This window comes from Anabrus simplex, chromosome 1 (assembly GCF_040414725.1).
Source record: "Anabrus simplex isolate iqAnaSimp1 chromosome 1, ASM4041472v1, whole genome shotgun sequence".
In the NCBI taxonomy this organism is placed as follows: Eukaryota; Metazoa; Arthropoda; class Insecta; order Orthoptera; family Tettigoniidae; genus Anabrus; species Anabrus simplex.
In genome coordinates, this window is record NC_090265.1 from 51,275,998 (window position 1) to 51,302,870 (window position 26,873).

Below are 26,873 nucleotides of genomic sequence, written 5' to 3' on the forward strand. Positions count from 1 at the left end.
ATAAAAATGGTGTGAAAACCACTGAAGGTGGTAAAAATTATCATCGCGGTGTGATTAACAAGAAAATTACTTATCGAGGGATCGGGACGTGCGTTTAGGGGCGCGCAGCTGTGAGCTTCCTTTCGGGAGACAGCGCGTTCGAAGCCCAGTGACGGCAGCACTGAAAATGATTTTCCGTGGTATCCCATTTCCACACCAGGCAAATGCTGGGGCTATACTTTAATTTAGGCTACGGCCGCTTCCTTCCTACCTCTAACCCTTTCCTAGCGCCATCGTCGCCATGTGATGGAGCGACGTAAGACAATTTTTAAAAAAGAAGAAAAGAATATTAAATCATCTAAACCATTCTAACGTACATTTTCTGTTTACAGGAGTAGCGTTTCCCAACCTACGGCATGCGTAACCCCAGGGTTGCATGCTTGGAGTTCGGAAGTAAGCGGAAAGTAATTAGGAATGGTGGGAATAAACGGATCTACAAATCATATCAGCGAAACTAGAGGAAATTCAGAACAACTTAAGAGAAAGTAGGCCTATACCATACAATTCGTAAGCACACTTTCCAGTTAAACTAACTGTACCGACTGCCTTGAAGCTAACCCTAAATATTCTCATGGTGTTCTGTGCAAAGTGAGCTGTGTGCTGGCCAAGTGCACACTCGATTTTCGACCGATGCACGCTGGATTTCCACTCCTAATTTGCAATAACTAATTTGCAATTAACAATATTTCCACTGTCTTGTGTTGAATGTAATAATTAGACTTTCCAGATAACAAAAGTAAATACTGTTATTAAATTGAAATTTCGTTAACTTCATCAACATTTAATGCGAAGCTATAATTATTTCCTTGTTACGAATATGGAAACTTGAAACTGTGATTTGTTCTTATGTATTGTAATTTTTCAGTCTCAAAAACCTTACCTAATTTCTGATATCTTTATTTAAGATAAAAGTTAGCAAAACTTTTATTATCTGAAAAACAGCATATATTAGATATACCGTTCACAGATGACAGATTACAACAGGCACACAGTGTGAACATTTGGAGAACGACTTTTCTAGCTGGTTTAACATAAGTTCTCTCAAGCGCTTCCCCACAGCTACCGCAGTAGAATGTCAACCTGGATGATAATAAATATTGGAATTTTACATTTCATTCCCACAAAATTATTTTGTTGAAAACTGTGAAAATCAGGAAGGAGTGAAGGATCGGACATTATTCTAGGACATATCAAAGAAACAACCAGAACACTTTCTGAAGAAGAATGTATTTAGTCTCAACTGCTGCTTCCCTTAAAGCCGATGAGAATGTATCTCGCCATTCACTGATAATATTAGATACAGATAAGATATGTTACATAACACTGATGCAGTAGCACGTTGAAGTTCAGAGACCACCATCCTTGATGCTCTTAGCCAGAGTTTCTCGAATCCAGTCACTGTAGTACGCTACGTCTGCGTAGACTGCTGGATAGCTCCCAGTAGAACAGTCTCCACTCCACGAAACAACACCAGTCAGCTGATTTCCGCACACTAGAGGGCCACCTGAATCATCCTGTGGCCAAATAAATATTGATTAAGTAATTTAAATTTGAAGTGAAATCAATGTAGCCTATCAGCCGCGTTCACCCTTACCGTTCTGAATTTGATGACTTTCAGAAGCATCTTACAATATTCTAGCTTTTTATTGTGGTTATTACTTGAATAAGGCTATAACGTAACTTATTGCATGACATTTGAGAAATTCATGAGAGATATCTTGATATGTTTTTATTTATACGCCTACAAGTGGCTTTCATAATGGATGTTTACGTTATTCTGAAGGGTTGACGGATATGGAGGGATATCATGCTCCATGGAAGAAGCTACTACATTTATTTACTGGATGAAGAAAGTTTTTATAGAAATGTATGTTGTACTGTACTAGGTAATAAAAGGCTTGCAAAATATTCCTTTGAGTATTATTCTGACGAAGTTCTCTGGGCAGTATCCATTAAACACAGTATGCAACCACAATATAAGTTAAAATACCTCCACGCACCAGGGAGCTGGATACTAGCATCAACAACTTTTTTGAATTTGATAATAGCATAGAATATGAATCACTATATATTCAACTATACAGTGCTTGCCTCCATGGCTGAATGGTCAGCAAACTTGTTTTACAGTTCAGAGACCTCCAGGTTCGATTCCTGTACGGGTCGATGATTTTAATTGCGTACTGTTAATTTCTCTTTATCGGATACTGAGTATTTATTAATGTCTTCTTACAATACTCAATTATACTAACCACCATAGCAAATACACCCCTCCATATAAGGTCGCCGTCAGGAAGGGCATCCTGCTATGAAATTGCGCCAAATTCATATCAAGTGTAAACACCAACAACTTAAGAAATAGGCGAATAAGAATAGGGAGAATAATTATAAGAAAAATAATAATATTTATTTAGACAAAATTTCCTTAAGGGCAGCTCCTTTACGATCTGATCATTGCTGCCAACGATTGTTAAGTGTTTGGATGCTTTACTGGCAAGCACTCTCATTGTTCTCATAGTGGTTGTAGTTACTTCTTCAGCTCTCACGATTCGTGGACCCTGCAGATGACTTCTTATCTGCAGGAAGAGGATTAAGTCAGGTGGTGAAGTGTAAGGAGGTTTCATCAAAGCCGTTACATTGTGCCTAGCAAGGTATTCTTTTATCGAGACTGACCAACGTGCAGGTGCAATGTCGTGCAAAATAAACCAGCAGTTTGACATCTATATTTACCGATCAATTCCTTCTCAATGCGTCCACGAGGTGACACAGGACGAGTTCGTACATCTCTTTCTTTATATAACGACTGATAGGAATAAATCAGTCACCACTGATCTGCGTTTAGGGCTTTCGCCCATGTGTCAGATTCCCTATCATTTGTTCACCTAGACTTTTCTTAAGTAAATACAAAGAATTTGGAAATGTATTGAACTTCATCATTACATGTAGTTCACAGCTGTTGGCCAGGTCTGCTTCGTCTCCATCTCCTCTTGTCTTCCCACCACTTCTCCCTCGTCACTCTTGGTCTGTCCATTCCTCTTCTCTGCACATCCAGTCCATTTATCAACCTGTATCTTGGCCTTCCTCTCTGTCCTTTTCCTATTATCTCCATTTCATACAGCCTCCTCAGTACACTTTCCTCTGTCATTCTCTTCATGTGTCCATACAGTCTAAGTCTAGATGCCTCTATCCTGTTCTGTAGGGGCTCTTCTTTTACTATATCTGTAACTTTCTCGTGTCTCATTCATTCTTGTCGCTCCTACCCTGCTTCTCAGAAATTTCATTTCACTTGTCTATATTCTAGTCACAGCTCTCAGGCTCATTATCCAGGCTTCTGCTTCATTCGTCAGAACAGGTACATAATACGTCCTGTATATCACTCTTTTGCTTCTCTGAGGGAAATACTTGCTCCGAACGAGGCTTCTGACACTTTTCAGTAATAATCCTGGCTGTTTTCCACGCTCGATTATTTCCTTATTATTTCTTCCACTTTCCCCTATGATACTTCCCACGTACATGAAACTCTTCACCTTCCTAAGCTGTTCCCCTCTAAGCATTATCCCTCTCGTAGGTATCTCCTTCTTTGTAGTTGTGACCACTATCATGCTCTTTTTGGCATTAAATTTCATTTCTCCTTTTGTATATCCAAATACCCAATTCCTATTCCTATAAAATGTTTGCCTCACTTTGTCTTCTTGAATTCTTTATTTTACTATATTTCATACGTTTAACAATTCCACTCTAACTTACTCATTTACTTATGTCATTAAAATGCATCCTTCCACTGACAGCTCGAAATATTCCACTTAGTTGAGCTGTTTGTCGCCTTTCTTCCAACTCTTCTCAGCACCTTCTTTTTTGCAACTGTTCTTTTGTCGGACATCACCCAGAACAAATCGTGTTTCTTTCCTTTGAATCTTTTCCAGTACTTGTATCAAGAATTTATGGTGAGGGTCATACGATCCGTCCTCATACAACACCCAAAATTACTAACCTCAATAGGAAAAACGCAATAGCAAAAACATTCCATACTAGAACGATACTGTGATTCGAATCTTACCGGTGACTTTTATGCCCTCACCATTACATTCTAAATAAAACCCCTAAATACCCTGATAACCATATGAAGAGATCTGAACCGGTAATCTTTATTTACAACCCTATTTATGTGATCCCCCTTTGAAGACATTTCCGTATATTAACACCTAGTTAGTTACAATGAACCTCGCGAATTACTGTCATCCCATCAACACAGTAATTAAAACTGAGAGGACTTCTCCTCTTTGTGAAACTTATAACCTGACTTATCACCCGTTTACCATTAAAGTATTATATTCTCTGATAGATAGAAGCCTGATCAGCGGGGAAAGTTTCCAGCATTAATTTGCCGTTGCTGTTGTCCTATATTATATAAGCTGATCCAGGAAGAACAGCAGAATCTGAAAGTGATGGAACCAACTAGAGGGAAGAATATTCCGGACATGGTTCTGGTATAACCAGATGAGCTGTAGATCTCCATAGACAAACTGAAGTAATTGATGGTATTAGTGATCACGAAGCTCTTATCATCGTAGTTAAAGATAAATGTGATATAAAGGAAGGTTGTAAAAGTAGGACTATTGGGCAATACCATATGGTTGATTAAGACAGGCTTGAGAGAGTTCTTGTAATGGTGATCTGTGCTATTTTAAAAATTAATCACGTATAACTGACCCTAATAATAACTAACATAACTTTCGACGAAAGGAAACAAATGTTAAGTTATAAGTATAACATTAGTCTTCTAAGTTTAACGACAAAAACGGCCACGCTAAAAATTACTGTAACGAACCAAGTTTAAAATTACCGACATACATTTCAATGTATAAGAAAAGCTACGGAAAAACTGTTCATTTACCCAGAATAAGAAACTCCTCATTGATGAGGATATTGTGCTTAAACAAGGCTAAAGTCTCGCCTACCTGCCTACCTGCCTACCTGCCTACCTGCCTTGAAGTTTATATCCGGTGGTTTCAACTCCAAGGTTGTTTGGAGGACAGAGTTGATATCTTTACTGGCTCAGGGATCGTTGCTAGTTTCCAATCACACTGTATATCTCCGAGTTTCAATATTCTTCGTACTACACCGTGATCAGTGGTAGAGTGTCGGATCCCAAGATAGTGGGTTCAAACCCGGCAGAGGTAGTCGGATTTTTGAAGGGCGCAGAAAAGTCCATTCGACACTCCATGTCGTACGATGTCGGCATGTAAAAGATCTCTGGTGACACATTTGGTGTTTACCCCACAAAATTCATTACAATCTCAGCCATAGAGAGTTTCGGTTTACTCGGTCTGCCATCTAGTGGGCCTAGAGTAAAACGGAACGTCGAAATTGACGAGCAAACAGCCAGATGGCGTCAAATTGAAATGTCTGCACACGGTAGCTGAGGCCATACGATTATTATTATTATTATTATTATTATTATTATTATTATTATTATTATTATTATTATTATTATTATTATTATTATTATTACCGTAAAAATAATAATCTTCTCATGTGTGAGACGAGGAAAACTGCTTCAAATCTGAACATTTGGGCGTGAAATGATACCCCAAACTGTGGTTGCGGTGAAGTAACACAACCATTTCAGCGTGTCGTCCAAGAATGCTCACTCCATGATTTCTGGGGATTCTTGAATAAATTACTGGATGCTAGCCCCTAAGCTATGGTTTGGTTTGAAAATGTGGTCATTGACCTGGGTGACTTCTTACCTATTTTATTCCCATTTTGTATGTATTTATCTTTAGTATAGTATAAAAATATCTTGAGTGCAGTCTTTACAATAAATTCATTATTGCCAAATAAGAACCATACGCTAAATAAATATAAATATAAATATAAATATAAATATAAATATAAATATAAATATAAATATAAATATAAATATAAATATAAATATAAATATAAATATAAATATAAATATAAATATAAATATAAATATAAATATAAATATAAATATAAATATAAATATAAATATAAATATAAATATAAATATAAATATAAATATAAATATAAATATAAATACAAATATAAATATAAATATAAATATAAATATAAATATAAATATAAATATAAATACTCAGTTCAAACTTTCACTCTTCCTCACTATAAGTGAATGCATTTCATATTCCTGGTGTGAACGTAAACGTTTGGCATAGAACAGTAGGAAACGAAATTAGTATGGTCCCATTGGATGTTCGCACCTCGTTGCGTGGTTACTACCAGAGCCGCCATTGGGTGTTTCCAAGACCTACAGTGCTTCTCCACTTCTGATATCCATAGAATATTAACTATCCATTTCCTCCCATACGGTTGCTTAAAACCCTCTCACTGCTTACAAATAACTATCATTGTAGTAAACACCAAGAAGTGGTTTGCGGCGAGAAGTGAACTTTTCTGCAGCTAACTCTATATCACTCTTTTAAAGGAGATGAAAAATAGCATTTTCAACATGGAAAATAAGACCACTTATACAGAAGGAAGCGAACAATGTGTCTCCGACTTCCTTTCCGGAACAACATCACACGCCGCCCATTGATTGTATATTGCTAACAAAAGCTGTGATTCGTGGTACTTTCTTGTCTCGATGGGTGCTTTATTCCAGCGCCAAACATCTTATTTTGAGTGTAGTACAGCTTGGAGGCTCCAGTACTAGCAAGTGTTGGAGAAGAATGACCGTGGTTCGCGAAGAGGCGGGGAAGAGCCAAGACAAAGAAAGCGTGCAGGATGTCTGTAGAAGGTAAGAAATCCAGGGGATGGTGGAGGATAATGAGAGGAGATATAGCTGATTTGGACCTCTTGAATAAATAGTGCCAAAAGAGGATACTGTGGACCAAAAATGTGGATGAAATTAATGAAGGCAGCCGACCTGCAATGATGGAAAAAGGTGCTGAAGAAGACTAGGAAGAATAAGAATAAGAAGATATTTCGGTACAGTTTGCAGTGTTAATCAGTTCTATAGGCGACCACAAAATTCAATTTCATTTCCACGCATCAAAAATTGCTGGCAAAACTCAGTCTTTAACAACAATAAGAATAACAGTAATAGTAAGGAGAAGAAGAAGAATATGTAGTGTACTGTCCCTCCACCTGGATAGACTACTTACGTGACAAGCACTAGGACCTTCTTCTAGAAAGTCCGTACACAGCATGCCTGGCAGGATGTGAATGGCGAAGTCTTGGTAGGCATTTACGCAATCTTCTTGGGAGATAAGAGTTTCATCCAACTCCTGGAGAATGTCGGATGCGACGGGCTGTCAAATAAATAAATAAATAAATAAATAAATAAATAAATAAATAAACAATAAATAAATAAATAAATAAATAAATAAATAAATAAATAATTTGATTCTGTTGAAAAAATATCATTTACAGAGAACATGTTTAAGTGAACAATGTCAATCTAGGCCATCCGAGCAATATCTGAACGTTCTCCTCAGAAGGCTGTCAGAGACATGTATGGGTGTTTGCCTAAGTCGTGGCAAGGTGGTATGCGTAATGATCTAGGTAAGCACGGAGAACTGGTGTGCTTCCCTCTGAGATACTTCAGGTATAAATCTGGAAGACTGGTTGGTCTGTAGTAGGAAACGAGTACGTAGATTAATTGGAAAAGTGGAATGGCATGGAGTATGATTAGACAGACTGAAGAACTGTATATGACCGGACCAAGGACCCACGACAAAACATAACCTTGTACCAAGCTCCTCACATTCGTCTTCCCTATCCGACCTCACCTTGTGAACTCCGGGTCTCTCCCTAGTATTATACTGTATTTGCGAGGAATGGGGAGTCTTTCATTCCCACGCTCCTCGTGGTCCTTCCCTTCATTTTATCGGTTCCCTCGGACCTCTTCAGTGTTTCCTCTGATTATTGTTGAGAGTAATTTTTACCAGTTGAATCTCTTCCTGAAGAAATAGCAACCACCACCTTCCCTAATATTATGTTCCGGTTTGTGCTTTCCCTTTACGTCCATTCATTCCTAAGGATGCCCTACACATCAGTCAACAATTTTAGGTTTGGTCGTCCAACTTCCCTATTTCTCTCTGATTTTGTGTTTTGATGAGACGACATCTTCACCCGAAGAGGTGCGTGTACTGCAACAAATAAAACATTGTCTGCCTTATCAGTTTAAGTTAATGTAAGGTGACTTGATAAATGTACACAAATTTACAGGATGGTCTGAAACAACTTGAACCTGTATGTCAGCGTTAGAGGGTTGGTCATGATGATAAATATTTGAAATAAATAATTCGATATCCCGCGCCCTTGCAATTTTTTCAGTTACTGAACTTAGCCAATCAGGTCGTTTCGAGGGCGAAATCAAATGGGCTTTGCAGGGCGATGTTCCTAAATCTCTACGTGGCGTATGACCGACATGAGAATAAAGAATAAAACTTCGCCAGGAGAGGGGTTTGAATAAAGACCTCCGAGCTGAGAGTATCGTGCCATAAGTACACTACGGTGACATTGGCTGAAACGGCATGTTTGTGTTTGATGCCGATATGCCTGTATAAACAGATTGAATCACCTAAACGTTTGCACTTCTCCAAATATTTTGATTCCAACCAACATTCTTAATCGTTTTGCCCTCCAGGTGGTGGTGGTGGTGGTGGTGGTGATTATTGTTTTAAGAGCAAGTACAACTGGGCAACCATCCTCTATATAACACTAATCAGAGAGAAAAAATAGAAGGGGTCCGACACTTCGGAAAATGTAGGTATCGGCCAAAGGAAGACAAGGGCTACGAAGGGTGTGAAAATGAAAGACTCCCTAGGCCTCCATACGTAATAAGGTCGGGGTCGGAAAAGAACAGGAGTTGACCAAGGGAGGTCGGATAGGATAGTTGAAAGTGAGGAGCCTGGTACAAGTAAGTGGAAGCAATGCCAGGACTCAGCTAAGGGCCCCGTGGTCGCCAACCCACGCTCCAGAGTTCAGAGCCCCTGGGGCCCCTTTTACTCGCCTCTTACGACAGGTAGGGGATACAGTGGGTGATATTCTACCGCCCCCACTCACAGGGCAGATTTTCCCTCGTTGAGTGCGAGGGATCCCACCTCTACCGCCTTATGAGCAATGTCCTGGAGAGTGGGACATTGGATCGGGGGATACAACTGGAGAAGAGAACCAATATCTCTCCCAGGCGGACTGAATTCACTTGCTGAACAAGGGTGGGGGATGGGAAGATCGGAAGGGATACACAATGAAGAGAAAAGGAAACGGCTGTGGCAGGCATTTGGCTAGAGGACAAGTGGGAACCAAGGAAAAATTCTTCCAGAATGGCTGAGTTGCGAATCGAACCCCTCTCTACTTAGATGACCTTCCAAGACTGAGTGGACCCCGCCCGAGCGTTCGCACAAGTTTTCAAATTTTTTGGCAAAGCCGGGAATCGGTCCCGGACCTCTGAGCGTGGCAGCTAATCACACTGACCACTACACCACAGAGGTGGGCATGTTTTCCCTCTCTACTGTGAAATTTTACTTTTTTGATTTGGTACCTTTTAGAAATAAGCGTTTGTCTGGCGCGTTTGCCGTGTTGTCAGGTGCGCGCAGCTGCGAGCTGTTGTTCGAGAAATAGTGGGTTCAAACCCCCCTGTCGGCAGACCTGAAGATGATTTTCTGTGGTTTCCCGTTTTTATACCATATTAATGCTGGAGATGTACTATAATTAAGGCCACAGCCACTTCTTTCTCATTCCTAGGCCTAAGACCTATCTGTGTCGGTGCGACTTAAACCAACTTCTATAAAAAAAGAAAAGCTTCTGCTACAGTATCGGATATATCATGTATGATAATTCCAAAGAAAGGAAAGACTAGAATTCTCCAAAATATCTTCCTATTGAAATCAATACAATTTAAATATCGCTAATGTCAAATTATTTCCCCCGAACCCCTTAAAAAGCTATTGCGGCAAACGGCCTAAGTCTAGAACAGAAACAGAATTTTGAAAAATCCTTTCTTAATGCACCTCTAAGGCAAACGATGAACCTCTGTTTCTAATTTCAGCTTTCTAGGTCTTATGGATCTGGAGAAACAGTGATCAGTGAGTGGTATTTGGCTTTTACATAGTTATATAGTTAAATACAGTAATATATATAGAAGATTAACTTTTAAATTATGTTTTAATTATATTTTGTAACATTTTAGCTGTCCGCCTCTGTAGTGTAGTCGTTAGTGTGATTAGCTGCCACCCCCAGAGGTCCGGGTTCGATTCCCGGCTCTGCCACGAAATTTGAAAAGTGGTACGAGGGCTGGAACGGGGTCCACTCAGCCTCGGGAGGTCAACTGAGTAGAGGTGGGTTCGATTCCAACCTCAGCCATCCCGGAAGTGGTTTTCCGTGGTTTCCCACTTCTCATCCAGGGAAATGCTGGGATGGTACCAAACTTAAGTCCACGGCCGCTTCCTTCCCTCTTCCTTGTCTATCCTTTCCACTCTTTCCATCCCCCGCAAGGCCCCTGTTCAGCATAGCAGGTGAGGCCGCCTGGGCGAAGTGCTGGTCATTCTCCCCAGTTGTATCCCCCGACTCAGAGTTTGAAGCTCCAGGACACTGCCGTTGAGGCGGTGGAGGTGTGATCCCTCGCTGAGTCCAAGGGAAAAGCCAACCCTGGAGGGTAAGCATATTAACATTTTAGCTTGATTTTTTCAGTGCTTTATATTATACAAATGTTGCTGCATGTGTTAGTAATTTTTCTCCTTAAAAAATTTTGGCTTTGCAGATTAGTCACCTTACCTAAAACATATAAAAACAAACAGTGTTTAGAAATGTCTAAATGGTGTTCTTGGGTCAATACAAGATGTATTCTTTAAATTATTTTCCATTCCCATGCCCTCAGAGTGTTGGGTCGAAGATCCACCACTGTGTACAATGTATTATATTCAAAAAATATAACTGGCCTTCATGACGACCCCGCGGTCAAATGTCAGCTAGCCAACCTCGTGCCCCGAGGCTCCGGGTTTAATTCCTGGACAGGTCAGTGTATTTTGCCTGATTATGCAGGCTGGTTCGTACTTAACTCAACCTAAATAGTGATACAGCAGCCTTTGTCTACGATAATGATAGAATCTGAATCTCTGAATCTGCAGGCCTTAGGCTGAGCGAAGGTTGCTTGATAGGCCAAGGATTTCGGAGCTGCTTCACCATGTGGTACGGTTTTCTTAAACGGGCCCTTAAAAAAAGATATCGGTTGATTGATGTTACCCTCCCTTTCACATCCAACGTGACATCATTGCGGTTGGCTAGTGTTGAGTGAAATTGAACAAAGCATATTCAGGATACATCGTTATACGGTGTGTTTTGCACATATTATGCACTTCTTTCTAGGAGCAAGACAATGTTTTTTTCTGAGCAGAGCCCGCTGCAGGTTGTCAGAAATATTTACTTACTTCGGGAGAAAATTGAGCCCAGCCTGAGACAGTGCATTCTGCTGGAGGATTCAGTGTGACGTTACGTAAAGGAATGGTGCTGATGATATTTCCATCCAGAGGAAACTCTCCATCCACCTGAAATAAGAAAATGATTATCAATACTGAAGGCTGAAATTGAAATATTCACCACAAGTTCTGGTATATTTTTCGGAAAATAAAACAATAATATTTTTATACAACACAACCTCTGATATCCTGACTACAGTGGCGCCGTATGGTCAGATAACACAAAATCCGGATATCAGAGATTATAAATAAAATGCACACCAATTTATAAAAAGACTCTACAAAGCTTTATTTTATAATTGCGCCTACACTATAATAATACTTGATATATAATTTATTTATTTATTTATTTATTTATTTATTTATTTATTTATTTATTTATTTATTTATTTATTTAATCTGTTTACACTCTAGGGTTGAGTTTTCCCTCTGACTCAGTGAGGGATCCCACCTCTATCAGCTCATGGGCAGTGTCCTGGAGTGTGAGACATTTGATCCGTGATACAACTGAGTAGTAAGACCAGTACCTCGCCCAGGCGGCCTCACCTGCTATGCTGAACAGACGCCGTATGGAGGATGGGAAAATCGGAATGGATTGGCAAGGAAGAGGGAAGGAAGCGGCCACGGCCTTAAGTTAGGTACCATCCCGGCATTTGTCTGAAGAAAAAGTGGAAAACCACGGAAAACCACTTCGAGGATGGCTGAAGTGGGAATCGAACCTCCTCTTCTCAGTTGACCTTACCAGGCTAAGTGGATCTCGTTCCAGACTTATCATATATGTATATATTGATATCAATTCACCGAGCTCGATAGCTGCAGTCGCTTAAGTGCAGCCAGTATCCAGTATTCGGGAGATAGTAGGTTCGAACCCCACTGTCGGCAGCCCTGTAAATGGTTTTCCGTGGTTTCCCATTTTTACACCAGGCAAATGCTGGGGCTGTACCTTAATTAACCCATTTATGCCCAAGAATTTTTTTTTCGAATTTTATGGTTTTGACTACTGGAATCAGTTTAGTTATGTCCGAATATGTCCCGAAAATTGTTTTAAAAATATTTGTTGTTTTTGTTTAAAAATTATAGCATGGGTCGTAAACGACCCACTGGGCATGGACCCCAGGGGCATACCTCCAACATCGGCTTTGGCTATTTTCATGTTTGGGTTCATCATGGTATATGTTTAATGATAAAATAAGAACAACTAGTGTATTTTGTGACTCATTATTAGTGAAAAAATGACACATCTACTACAGAGGCAAATATTATAAAGCCCATAGAAAATGCTAAAAAGAAGTCGCTCTTCACTAAATGCCATAAGAAGGAATCTCTCCTAAAAATGTAAAGAGTATCAAAATTTAACATTAACATTTAACATTAAGAATATAAAATATACTATCAGTCGAGTTTCCTAGTCTGTCTTACACATTCCTTTGAATACTCAGTACTGAAATGGCACAACAGGCTTTGGCATCATTATTATAAAACATTTTGACTTGCATAAAAAAAATTGAATCAGTCAAAATTACTAAAGCTATGGCGCTAAAAATACGTTCTCATTTACACAGTGCACTTTACTTCTTGTGGAATTCTCCAAAACAATAATGGTGTAAGGCAACAGCACATCTTTGGCATGCTCGGACAGTTTTACTTTTGCAGACGTGACAACGTCACCGGGGCTGATTGTCCACCAGAAGATGACTACCGTGGCTTTCCTGCATGGCTTCAGTCACTGGTGGACTCGTGTTAACATTGCAAGGAGGGGTTCCATACTTCTCTAACAAGCTGGTCACAATGAATCGTCGGAACGCCAAGGCGTCAAGCTTCATGCCGTGAGATTTCGACAAAATCCAAGCATTGCTCATCACAACGTCTAGAAGCCAGAACAGAATTGGCAAATACCATATTTTGCCTCTCATGTTGATGCGGAAAGTAGATACATTATTGTCCATTTGATCTACTCCTCCCATGTTCTTATTGTACTTAGAAACAAAATGTGGCTGTGGTATATTCACAGGTTTTTTCCTGTGCTGTTCATGACGTTGTTATCTTTCCATGTCACAGCCACTATTTGGTCTTTTTTGTCAACTGCACTTTCAAAGTATCCCCTTTCTTTTTTATACATCGTCTTCTTGTCTGGCAATGGGCAGCCCTCCATCCGGTTAGACCGAACCATGCCAGTGCATCGCATTCCTCGCTTTTTTTAACTCCGACAACAGCTTTGACCAAGTAAAAAATGTATCGCAGTAAAAAGAGAAGCATACACTGTGGTAAAACTTAGATAAAACATTGCAGAATTTCAAAACAACGCTTTCCCCTAAGCCAACATCTTTAGAGCGGTTTTTGTTAGCTTTTGCACCTTGATAAATAGTCTTGTGCTTCAGCCCCTAGTTGGGACCCACTCATTTTGTCTGGATTGCAGCAATCATCTTCGTCGCCCGAATAGGCTTATCATCCGGTGGAGTGATAAAAACATCCACTAATGTTCCAGGAATATTGCTGGCAGTCAATACCTCAAGCTCTGATAGAATTTCAGCAGTAGTTAAATTTTTTCGCCTGAAAAACACGAAATAAATATTTAAAAAATTGTAATTTGCTAATTAGTTAATGAATGGATGACTTAAAAGTGCTCCGAATAGTTGAAATTGTTTCAAAAACACTTATTTAGAACATTTTCCGCCAATCCCTTGTGTTGCAACCATCTAAATGCAAAAATACTCTAAAGTAATATTGTTCTGTGGTTTGTGCCCAGCGGGTCGTTTGCGACCCACACTATGGTATTCGTGGTGTATTGTAAGAACGAACTGACATATTGAAATAGGAAGGGCATCTAAAGATGTGTCAGATATCCCCGAACAACATCAACACACTGAACACTACATTTTAAAACTTTTAACCACTCTACTTACCATTAACGGCGAGAGCGCGATGAAGGTTCCACCACGACTCAACTAGCTGCCGCGCAGCATCTGCATTGTGGCGGGAAACCTGCTCCAACCAAGACACGGCAGTGCGGGCAATCTTACTACACACACTGAATGCTCTACCAACGCGAAACAACAAAAAATACGTTCGGCAGAATTTTTTCTTTCGGGTGGGTCGCAAACGACCCGCTGGGCATAAATGGGTTAAGGCCACGGCCGCTTCCTTCGCACTCCTAGCCCTTTCCTGTCCAATCGTCGCCATAAGACCTATCTGTGTCGGTACGACGTAAAGCAACTAGCAAAAGAAAAAAAGAAAAAAAAGATATCAATTCAAGTACAGTATAAAACATAAGTAAAATATAAAAAGAAACCTAAAAGAATCACAACAACAAAAGTTCATTTCATGTTCATTTTACAGAGTTTTCTTTCTCCAGAATGTTGTTATCGTAGCCTATTTAACTCCCTGCAGTCATTTTCCGATCATGCGTCAATAGTAACACCATAGCGTATCGAAGAGGAAGTGCGACGTCTTCACGAGTTACCGTGGACCGCCGCACAGATGGCACTGCCATCCACAGTGATGTTTGAGCGAGAGGATAACAGAGGCATTGTCGGGACTACTACTTCAAAATCTACTAAGAAACTGAAGCATGCAACTTTCGTTTGAAAATGATTTCATCTGCTGGACACTTTGGAATATTTCCTGGATGATTTCGCTGCCTTCGAAGTAACCAGCTCCCTTCTTATCTCCTTCGTGCGGAAGAAGAATCGACATTTCAAGTAGTGAAATACGAGTTTTGGTAGCAAACACAGCACATGATCTTCACAGCACCCCAACTGCGATGACTTCACTTTAATAACATCTAATTTATCCAAGCACTCGAAGAAAGTATCACCCCATAAACTATCCATTCTGCAACAACATTTTCCACTCCCAACAACACATTATGAACACTTTCCGACGCATACGTGAGATATGTGGCGCTTTGCATTGAGCGGTAATCTTTAATTCGTGTTACGGAAGCAGGCACACTATCAGTCGGTTTGCCGAAAAGGAAAGGACGACATAAATCACACTGAATCACTTTTGAAATATTCCTCACTATGTATCCGGCTAATGATACACTAAGTACTCTTTGTTACAATTCCGCCCACTTAACTCAGGTAAACTGTTTTCCCAGTCTGGTATTTGAATGTCGTTTTCGATGTTCACAATTTTTTCCCTGATTTCATCTACAGCTTGTGTCTTCACTGAACGATTTTTACTTTCAATTTCTATTGCAAGAATACGCATTTGATTAACAAGAGACGTCAATGGGGATTCAGCTCTGCACTCACAGTTTCCGCCAGACGATAAGGCAAGTTTAGACGGTACGTAAATAGACTGCAACGTGTGTAAATGTAGAAAGTCAATACTGGACGGATGACCATCACAACTTAGCGATCGCTGGATACCGAAATGACGTTCTAGGGGATCTTGATTAAATTTTCCTGTCAAAATATAGCTATAATTGCGTTCCCACAAATATTCAGACACTTCTAAGGTACTTTCCACGGTAACTCTTAAGGACTCCAGTATCCTTTGTGAAGCGAGTGAATTTTGAGTATCTCTGAGAACATTCTGCCATTTAATTAATGTTTCATGTGCCTGTAATCCTTTATACAGTGCTTGAGTGGGAATAGACGAATTTAATGCGTCAATCAGACAGTAATGTTTAAATCGCTTGTGAAAATATCCCTTTGTTTACAGTCTTCTAAACCCTGTGTTTTAATACTCCGATAGAATGCTATACCATTAGCGACTGATCTACTGAATAGTTGAAATACCAGTCTTACATTCATTCGCTGAAACGAATTAGAATCCAAGTGGGCAGAGGTCACTTTGTAGCAAACTTTCAATCCGGAAAATTCAGGAGACGAGTCACATTCGTAAGCTTTTCTGTAGAATGAATAATCAACAATATTGCCATTATAATTAACCTGTCCTTTGTCATGAAAATGATTTCTTACACATTTAAATATATGTGGCGCGTCTGAAAATGCCCATAATTTTCTGTTGGAGTCAGCTGGATTGGAAATATAACACTTCAGATTCTTTATGTTACCAGATATTCCTAAGCATTTCCACAACTTTTTATTCGACTGGCTACCATCCGATGTGAAACCAATGATTCGGAAACCTACTTGCTCTAATTGTATGATGACTTGAATGAGAATGTTTGCAATTAGGTCTATATCACCAGGGGTGGCGTTCCAGCTAGCATATTTCGCTATGGGTTGTATCCAGTTATGTAGAAAAGGAACAAACATAAAAGCTAGAGCATGATTTGCCAACTGACCCTTGCTTTTACCTTCAGTAAATTTCCCCAAATCAACAAAACTATTTACTTGCAACGATTCCGAGTTAAAGCGAATTTCTTCTGGTAACTTCACCTCGTCAAATATCAACATCCCTAAGCGTTCATGTTCCTCCTTTCCATTAAAAAAATCTGCTATGGCAGCGGTAGCATGCTCATTTATGCCGTACGAACATTTTAGGCCCTTCACCAAATTTCTCAAGTGGGATTCAGAAGGCAAAGGCAGCAAGTCATGATTTAAACAGTGCCGATAACTCTTGGGAGACTTTATTTTTAAAAGAAGTGCATCAAGAAGAAATTCATCACTATATCTCATTCTTTTTTTACTTTTCGCTTGACATTTCTTTAACATTGTATCGACTATAATTTTCTGCTTTTTGCTGAGAGAACCGAGTTGTTTTGACTCAGTGAAATTTCTTTTTGATTTTATATCAGAAATGTCTTTTTCAAGCAAATGTATCTTAGCTTTAGCGACATTGAGTTGATTTCGCGTTGTAATGAAATTACGTTTCTGATTCTCCAATCTCCTCTTTAATAGCGCAATTGATTTCCTAGCATCTGCGACATTAGAGCTATCTTCAACTACTGAGCATACAGGTTGATCACTATCACTGATATTTACGATCTGTTCAGGGCTTTTATTAGAGAAATCTCTTTGTGTGGATTGCCTATTCGTGGGGAAGTTTCGTTTCTTAACTGCCTTAGAAATATACTTGGGTAGATCAGGAAATATGTGAGGAAATGCTTCTAGTTTTAATTTCCAGCGCTGTCTTGGTATCGCTACTCTTTCACCATTCACCGTAAACGAGTCTACTTTCACTAGAAAGTCATCGCAAAAATGAATGTCACAAACGAAACAGTTATGAGTTAATTTTCGGTCTTTTCTATGGATAGCCTTCTCCCATTTCAGAAAAAACGCCACTCTCTTTAGGGGGCCTAAAGAAATGCCTACCTGAAGACGATCGGTCATATCCAGATCTACAGCCGGGTACAAAACAAGAGGGCGTGATGTGGGAGTTTCCTCCCGCACTGATATACGTTGCCTTATAGCACAATAGCGACAAAGACCGAGGTATTTAAAACATAACACTTCTCATACAACTCAGTCGTGAATACACTAATAATGCAAACTGTCGAAATATCTCTGACAGCGACAATAATGAACAATAAAAATTACTACATCTGAAGGCAAATATAACGCGGGCTAATGGCCAAGGGTCTCTGTTGACATCGCAATCGCCTGTGCTGCCACCAAGCGGGTGTCCCACCAACCTCTTGAGCTCTCGTACGGGCGAACGGAGAAGATGTCGCACTTCCTCTTCGATACGCTATGGTAACACTAATTTCTACCCTGCATTCCATAGTATGCTACAAACCAACTCAGTACAGTAGTTGACTACATCCCGGCAGGAAAATATTAACTTATCATACATTCATTAGAAAAATTCGTATCTATTTTTTACAATTGGCTTAACGTCTCACCGACACAGATAGGTTTTATGGCGAGGATGGGACAGGAAAGGCTTAGGAGTGAGAAGGAAGCGGCCGTGCCCTCAACTAAGGTACAGCCCCAGCATTTGCCTGGTGTGAGTATAGGAAATCACGGAAAACCATTCTCAGGGCTGCCGACAGTGGGGCTCGAACCCATTATCTCCCGGGTGCAAGCTCACAGCTGAGGACCCCTAACCGCACGGCCAACTCACCCGGTAAAATTAATATCCGGAAACCGGTCCGGATATCAGAGGGCAGGATATAAGAGGTTGCACTGTATTTACAGGGCGGGCAAACACAAAATGGTCCAGAAAATATTGATAGGACTGACGCGGAAGTGTCCCTTGTTAATAAACAGGAGAATTATAGTTTTTTTATTTTTTATGGGATGTATTTTATCTGGTGATTTTGGTAATTTAAGTTATTGTTTTCGGGTGAAGTTAAGATGATTGCGAATAATGAAACAATAAATATCATTCAGACTATTTATTTTGAATTAATCAATCCTTTTGATTGGAAGTCAATTGCCCATCAAAGGAAATACTGGACACCGTGATTTCGATGCACCAATCGGTTGTGGTCACATGGCAGCGCATGCGCATCTCCCGAATACGTCCCTGTGACATTACGTGTGAGTGATTGAGAGGAGCAGACATGTTTAGTGACCAGTTGAATGCGACACAAAATGGTGTTCACGATAAATCACCGCGTGTTCATTGTCGAGTGGCCAAGGGCGATTTGTGAAAAACCTGTGCGGAACTGTTCGAACAAGAGTTTTAGTGTGGGAGTGTTTTGAGAAAACCTCCAGAAAAATCTGCAATGCAAAACTTGATGACAGAATTGCGTGAAACGGGCTCTGTATTGAATAAAACCCGCAACAACCCGAAAAGAGTTGGAACACCAGAAACGAGTGACGGAAAGCCTGGAACGAAGTCCGATGAAATCTCAACTCCATGTGTCTCTGCAAGTGGGAATTAAGGAATCGTCGTGTCGAAAACTTATCAAAAAGGAGCTGCATTTGTATCCTTACATATTTGCTGCTGTACATGGTTTAAAGCGTCCAGACGAACCTTCGCGTGTTGAGTTCTGCCGGTGGTTTCTGAGTGATGTGGCATCAAGACTTTTTCATTTCTGCAAATGAGGCCTTTTCCAACATATTCTGTGATGTTCATTAACGAGGGCCAATACCGCATCAGTCCTTATCTAAATATTTTATTGTGTAGAGACCGGTTGTGAAAGGATCAGCCATCAGAAAATTTCGTTGCATCGTCTGACGTTGCCCAGGGTACACCCGATTGCTGAACATTAACTGTACGTAAATAATCGTAATCTTCGTGGAGGTTCCTTTCATGTACCCCCATTCCGCTTCTGTGTGAAATGCTTCAGTACATACTATGAAGGTTGATACCGTGATCAGCGATAGTGCAAGGATAATCGCGGGATGCCTAAAACCAACGCCAGTGCAGACACTGTACCCAATTGTTGGTATAGCTCCACCCAACATTCCGAGGACCATTGCTGCGGACGCCGAGAGACAAAAGCAGGAGAATGACCATCGACATCCACTCCATTGTCACCAAGTTGCAGATCCTGCAAGAGCTTCCCTGCTAGGACTCTGCCGCTGGAGGGAACACCAACTCGTCTTAACAGATGGACGAGCTCACTGCCCTCAGACATGTAACCAAAGGAAGAACTAGCTCCTGGTGCCGACCTACCTTACCCAGTATGGAGATCCCTCAAGCGCTTAAGAGTGGGCGTCCCTAGATGCAAGACCAACCTAAAGAAACGAGGAATCCTCCCAGCAAACGCAGACACCTTGTGTGAATGTGGTGCTGAACAAGACCGAAACCAACTACTTATCTGTTCTCTCCTGGACAACCAATGCACACCACAAGATGTTTTCAGAGGAAACAACGAGGCCATCGCAGCTGCAGTGTTCTGGAAATGCTGAGCGGACACGAAAATTAATGAATGTATGTAAAAATGTTCCGAGCCAATTTTATTTTGACCTCCCGCAGGTACTGCCACCTTGACGAAGGCAATATGGTATTGCCGGGTGTTTTTGGAGGCTTGGGTGCTCAAATTACCCTTAGAGCTATGTCATGGGGAGCTACGGCTCCTGGTAGGGCCACCCAAGCTGATAGGTCTAAGGCGATGGGCCAGACTAAGAGCAGTACCCTGGTCCTCCAGGTTGGGGCCTGCGCGTGGTTTCAACAACTCTGCCCCGGAAGATAACTCTCATTACGGAGCCAAAGGACGGATGTAATGGATAAACGACCCTGGCAACGGAAATGGAATATAATTGGTATTAAGAACGCTGAATAAACCTGGATAATAAACCGGATATAGTAGCAGAGTAGTAGACTGCGATGGTTGGGACATGTAAAAAGATGGAAAACCACAGGGAGTTGGAGAACCAGAGCAGTCAACAGAGAAGAGAGGGTGGAGATTGTCCAGGAGGCCAAGGCCCTACAGGGGCTGTAGTGCCAAGGAGTATGTAATTAAATTTATTTTTCTCACCCGCTATATCAGTCAGGATTATTCAGTGAGGTTTATAATACTTTATGGAGACAAGAAAGTTTCAGGATCAGTCGTACACGAAGAAAACAGGAGTGTTTAATGAACTCACAGTACATTTCTTCAAAGATAAATGTCACTTGGAGTGAACTGAGTTTTATGGCCTTCTTATGGTAGCTTGATGTGTTTGACAGAGAGTTTTTTGAAGATTTTAGGGAATTATATTGGTCACCATCCCCTCTTGGAGATGAGATTAAAGTGACAGTCCTGGAGAAATTATGCGTAATTTTAAATCTTCATTTTAATCCGAAGTTTTGGTATAGACTTTCAAAAAGAAGAGGAAGAAGAAGAATCATTATGATATGAGCTGTCGTGTGCAGGCATTTGATGCCATTTAAGATACCGGAGCATCAATTTTGCTCTGCAATGGTAGAGAAGATGGAATTTTATTTGCCAGAGATAATTTAATTGCTGACATCATAGGAAATATATAGTCTAATAAACATTTATCTGCGCTACAAAATCCAACTAATTCTAAAGAACCTACCCCAGAAAACTGTTTATGAAATGAGTTATAGGGAATCAGCGTGCTTCATGTCGTAAATATTATCATGTCATGCTGTGCATTAGCAGTATAAAGTAATTCGATTAACAGCACTGTGATGTGCTAGATCGACACTGCTATCACAAAGCAAAACAAGCCGTCGAATTATGGACGTATAGCATTAGTAAGAAACAGGATTTGCTTGTAAACATCATCAGATTACTCAAATAACGTTTTTAATGTAGATAGATCTATACATTCCTGCTCCTTGGTTGAATTGTCAGCGTCGAAGCATTTTTTCAGATACGGAAGAAAAAATACCGGTATATTATACTCTGCAACCTGTACCATCATATAAGTAATAGGGTTCAATTTTCTTATTTGTTAGCACCAGCCATAGCATTAATACATGAGCCACGCAAAAAATCCACTTATTAGTTAATATTTATCATAAATATAATACTACCGATAAATAACAAGTGCACAATTGGAACCACCCAAAGTGTGGATTTCTAACCACAGCTGCTGCGTTACCCACTGAGTTACTGGCTTCCCATTTGGATACACGTGATACATCTAAAACGAGCACCAGGTTCAGTTACTTTCTAAATGTTACTGAAAATAATATAAATGACTTGTAGCGTTGCTGCAACAGCCCCGAAAGGAGGAGTTGTCCACTCAGCGATGAATCTCGAGGTATGAATAATCCTTTCCAACTGTGTGTACTCTCGAGTAGGTTGACGTTGGAGTTAGCACTAAGGAGACAACAATTTTATGAGCAGGAGAAATACTTGGATCCCATGCAGTGCTCGTCCGTCTGTTCACGGGGTTAAGTTTGTGGAGTGAGTATTCAAAACCTTGCTTCTTTCTGTAAGGGATGCGATAAAGCATAACGTTAAATTTCGAGGAGATAATTCAAGCGGAAATGCGTACCCAGGAACTTTGACTTTTTTGAAGACTCTTGGAAAGAAAAATAATCTTCTCTCGTGATATAAATTGACTTTTTCAGGTAAAAGCAATAATTCATGGCATGTCTATGGCTATTAGATTTTTAATTACTGCCACGTCATGGAGAAATTGTTGAAATCTGTAAAAGAAGGAGATTTATAAACACGTGGATCGGAAAATAATTACAATTTGCTAAGTAGAATTCGATATTCTGCTTAAACTAATCATCAGCTGCTGTTATGGTTCGGTCATCAGGGCAACATCGCAAGAGTAGTGGGCACAACAGTAGATCCTCTCGTCGAGATGGATATACTCCAGATTTCAATCCCATGGCTTAGTTTTTCATGAGTGAACCTTATGACGCTATTATCAGAAATTATTAACACCGTAAAGAATGAAGTGGAAAACTCTCTCCCAAAGACAAGTAGCGGATAGAATAGACAAACGGAGGTGAAGCATCTAATTTGTTGCGATAATAAATAGAAGCATACAATATGTGAACTACTTATCTCAGTGACAGTCTTATCTTTATAATTTTAACATGTTTTAAGGTAAAATTCTAAAATTTGAGTGAGAAGTATTGTCGTAATCCAGTTGACAACAGAACGTTTGAATGCATTTCTTCGTATGTTAGGGAAAAATTAATATTATAAGTGAGAATAAATAAGGACATTAAAATGATAGATTACTTTCAAATATTTCGCGTCTTTCATCCTTATTGTTTAGTACCTACTTAGTAGAGAGTATTTAGAATTTACATACTCGTATAAGAGCGACATCATTCTCGATGGTGAACTCGTTGAAGTATTCATGCATGTATGCCTGTGCAATGGGCCGTTCAACTCTGGTGTTCTCGGTAGGATCGGACACGTTCAGAGCACCAGCAACCACAAACCATCCATACGATACACTATTAATAAAACTGCAAAAGGAAAATGATTTCTTTGTGTGAATAAAACTTTATACAATCATAAAATTTTCATAATATTTTAGGACCGTACATCTTAAATTAACGACGGTCATCTCGCTTGGTTGTACATTATAACTGGGAATTGGCACAATACGAAGAAAATTAAAACAGAACTTGAATATATATACTGTAAATGTCATTGTATGTATGTATGTATGTATGTATGTATGTATGTATTGTACCAGTAACTATAGCCCGACTTTATCATTTATTTTTAAATTGGCATGAAGTATATCTCAGGGCAATACCAGGTAATTTCTAGCTAAGGCTTGGTACAGGAGGAAGGGTCCCATCTACAAGAAAACGTTAAGAATAGAGTTTTATTGTCCGAATCGTTGGCTGAATGGTCAGCGTACTGGCCTTCGGTTCAGAGGGTCCCGGGTTCGATTCCCGGCCGGGTCGGGGATTTTAACTTTCATTGGTTAATTCCAATGGCCCGGGGGCTGGGTGTTTGTGCTGTCCCCAACATCCCTGCAACTCACACACTACACATAACACTATCCTCCACCACAATAACACGCAGTTACCTACAAATGGCAGATGCCGCCCACCCTCATCGGAGGGTCTGCCTTACAAGGGCTGCACTCAGCTAGAAATAGCCACACGAAATTATATTATTAATATAGAGTTTTATTCAGAAAAATGCATGTTTGTAGTGCACATCACCTTACTGTGGATACTTGCTGTCTTCAATATCGCCTATCGGATGACCTTTGCTCCCAGGTCACCGTGCTGAACTGGATTGGAACTCGTTCGGCAAGTTGCTCACGTTACGATGAGATGAGGCTGGAACTCTCAGGTCGGCTCGACATGGGATTGAGCTCGAATCTTTGACGTTCTCTACGGTCTCCGACGTTCTCCGACGATCTCCGACGATTTTTCGGGGTACTCACGCGTCACTTAACTGACACGAGTGTCCACAATTGTACAGTTCCCCGACAAATTTGTTGAACAGCACTGTTTAATTTAATACTGTCGTGATATGCAGTTAAATTCTCATAATCCCTTGCAGACAGAATTTATAAGTCCATTAAAGATGAAGTTGCGGATATCATCAAGTTTGGAAAGAAATAAATCACAGTTCATAAATAGAAATAATGAAACTGAAATTGTTCACGCACTAGGCAGAGTTATTGGTGGCTTTCCACTGAATAAGATTGCACTTGAGATTTAAAGAAATGTATGACTGCCCTAGAGTTTATCAAACACACTGCTTTCAGTCATGCATTAATAATAAATACTTTGACGAAAAAATACGTTTGGAAGTGATTAAGCACAGTTCATGGTTACATTCCACGGAAAGATGGGCACACTTGACATAAAGTAAAATATGCGACTACTCAAGAGTTTATCAAAAGACACTGCTGACAGTAACACATAAATAACCAACACTTTGAAAAAGAAATGATACATAGTTCAGAAGGTAGTTCTGTTTGAATCGAACAACATTCACTTCAATTCATAAATTAAAAAATGTGAAAGTTGGCACGTACCGTTGTACATTAACACAGTTTGAATTCAGAATAACCACTTGTGTCGAAGCACACGAGTTAACCTTTTACAATAGATAATCACTTGCATTAACATTGGTGGGAAAGTTTGAACACTTTCATTAAACACTCTTATTTAATTATGAAATTATGCCGACTGAGATTTTAAAAGAATATCACAGTTCATAGTATATCGCAGTAGGGTTACATTGAAACTAATAATATTCGTTCAGAGACTAAGTTCTGCTGACTGAGACTTTTTTAAAGTATATCACAGTTTATAGTATATCGCAGTAGTGTGACACTGAAATTAATATTTGTTCAGAAACTAAGTTTCATAATGACAACGTGGTAATAAACTGAGTTCCACATTCAGGAAAGTAGGTCACATCTAGAAGTTTATACATGCCCACAGATTCTAATTTGGGCCGATGACCTAGATGTTAGGCCCCTTAAAACAACAAGCATCCACAAGATTCTAATTTCAGCTCGACTGTTAGCACCTAAGTCCAATACACGACTTGTCACAATTAGAGTTCCAACACGCTCACAGATTCAAAGTTCAACTCGACTGATAGATTCAATGTCCACTATAAAGACTTTGTTACGTATTGGAGTTTTAACACGCGCAAAAATTCAAAGTCCAACTTCAGCTCCCTTTGAGGCGGAGGGTGAAAGGGTGTAATATACCAAAATAATCGAAATAGTATCGAATCCATACTTTTGGGGGTATCTGAGATGAAGAGCGACACCAGTGATGTTTTTAAATTCTACGTTCAGCCCCCTTTGGAGTGAGGAGGGGGCGAGGGGGTGTGATATATAATAATAATTGAAAATAGTGTCCAATCCATACTTTTTGGTGTCGCTGAGATGAATCGTGACACTCCGGAATGTTTAAATTCCAAGTTCAGTATCCTATGGGGTTTGGGTTGAGGGAGAGTGATATATCCAAATAAGCGAAAATAGTGTCGAATCCATACTTTTCGGGATCGTTGAAATCAATAGCGACACTCCTGTTTTTTATAAGTCCAAGTTCAGCCCCGTCTGAGGTGGGCATGCGAGAGGAGTGATATAAAAACTAATCAAAAATAGTGTCGAATCGGTAGTTGTCGGGGTAGCTGAGATGATTGGTAACAATCTGGAATTTTTAAAGTTCAAGTTCAGCCCCCTTTGGGGAGGAGGCGAGAAGAGAGTGATATATAAAAATTATCGAAAACAGTGTCCAATCGGCTGTTTTCGGGGGCGGTGAATAATTAATTTCACTCCGAATATTTTATAAGTTCATACGCAGTCCGCTTTCGTCTAGATGTGAGAATGGGCGAAAAAATATAAAGTGACCAAAATGGCCGAGATTTTGGATGTATCTGTGTATTTTCCAGCATAGCTGATAACTAAATTTGGTGCAAATATTACTTACTATCTGTGAAAAATGGTGTGGGGACAAGACGCACCTAGAAATCCTAATGGAAAGGGGTGAAATATAGGTAAATATGATCAATAATAGTATAGAATCCATAGTTTTAGGACTAATGGAGTGATTTGAACCAAAGTAGGTACACTTATGACTTACCAGCAGGAGACTAACCGCGTGGTGGCAGGACACACCTAGCATCTTGTGGGGTTGAGACGGATGGAATATAAAAGTAAGGATTTTTAAAATAGGGGATGCTGAGACAATTACTTTCGCCTCGCATTTTGTATAAGTTCAAATTCAGCCCATTTTGGGTGGTGGGCGAGGGGATGGATGTATAAAAATATCCGAATATGGTGTTAAATCCATAATGTTTGGGGTCACTGAGATGAAGAGTGACATTCGTATTCGTTAAAGTTCAATTTACCCCCTTTGATGTAAGGGGATGAGAAAGTGTGAAAAAGAGATAATTAAGTTCCAGCGTAGCTATCAACCAATATTGATACAAGTATGACTTACTATCTGGAGGAAATTACTGTTTAGGATGGGAGAAACCTAGAACGACTAAGGGAGGAGATGAAATATGTATAAATAAATAAAAACGAACAATAATAGTGTCGAATCAAAAGTTTTAGGGACTACTGAGGTGATTTCAATCAAACCTGGTATACTTACGGTTTACTAACAGGAGATAAATCGCGTGGGGTACGAAAATCTTAGCACCCCTAG

At 39.9% G+C, this 26,873-nt stretch overlaps 1 protein-coding gene across 1 annotated transcript in view; it reads right to left on the reverse strand.

Annotated features, from left to right (window-relative positions):
- Positions 1 to 1,280: 1,280 nt before the first annotated feature.
- LOC136874568 (trypsin eta) overlaps positions 1,281 to 26,873 on the reverse strand; it is a 43,239-nt gene continuing 17,646 nt past the window's right edge. Inside the window, exons 3-6 of the mRNA XM_068225483.1 lie at positions 23,036 to 23,195; positions 11,451 to 11,567; positions 7,182 to 7,328; positions 1,281 to 1,553 (exon numbers count right to left, since the gene is read on the reverse strand). Coding sequence (XP_068081584.1) covers positions 1,386 to 1,553; positions 7,182 to 7,328; positions 11,451 to 11,567; positions 23,036 to 23,195 — 592 coding nt within the window. The 3' untranslated portion in view covers positions 1,281 to 1,385. The remainder of the gene's footprint in view (positions 1,554 to 7,181; positions 7,329 to 11,450; positions 11,568 to 23,035; positions 23,196 to 26,873) is intronic.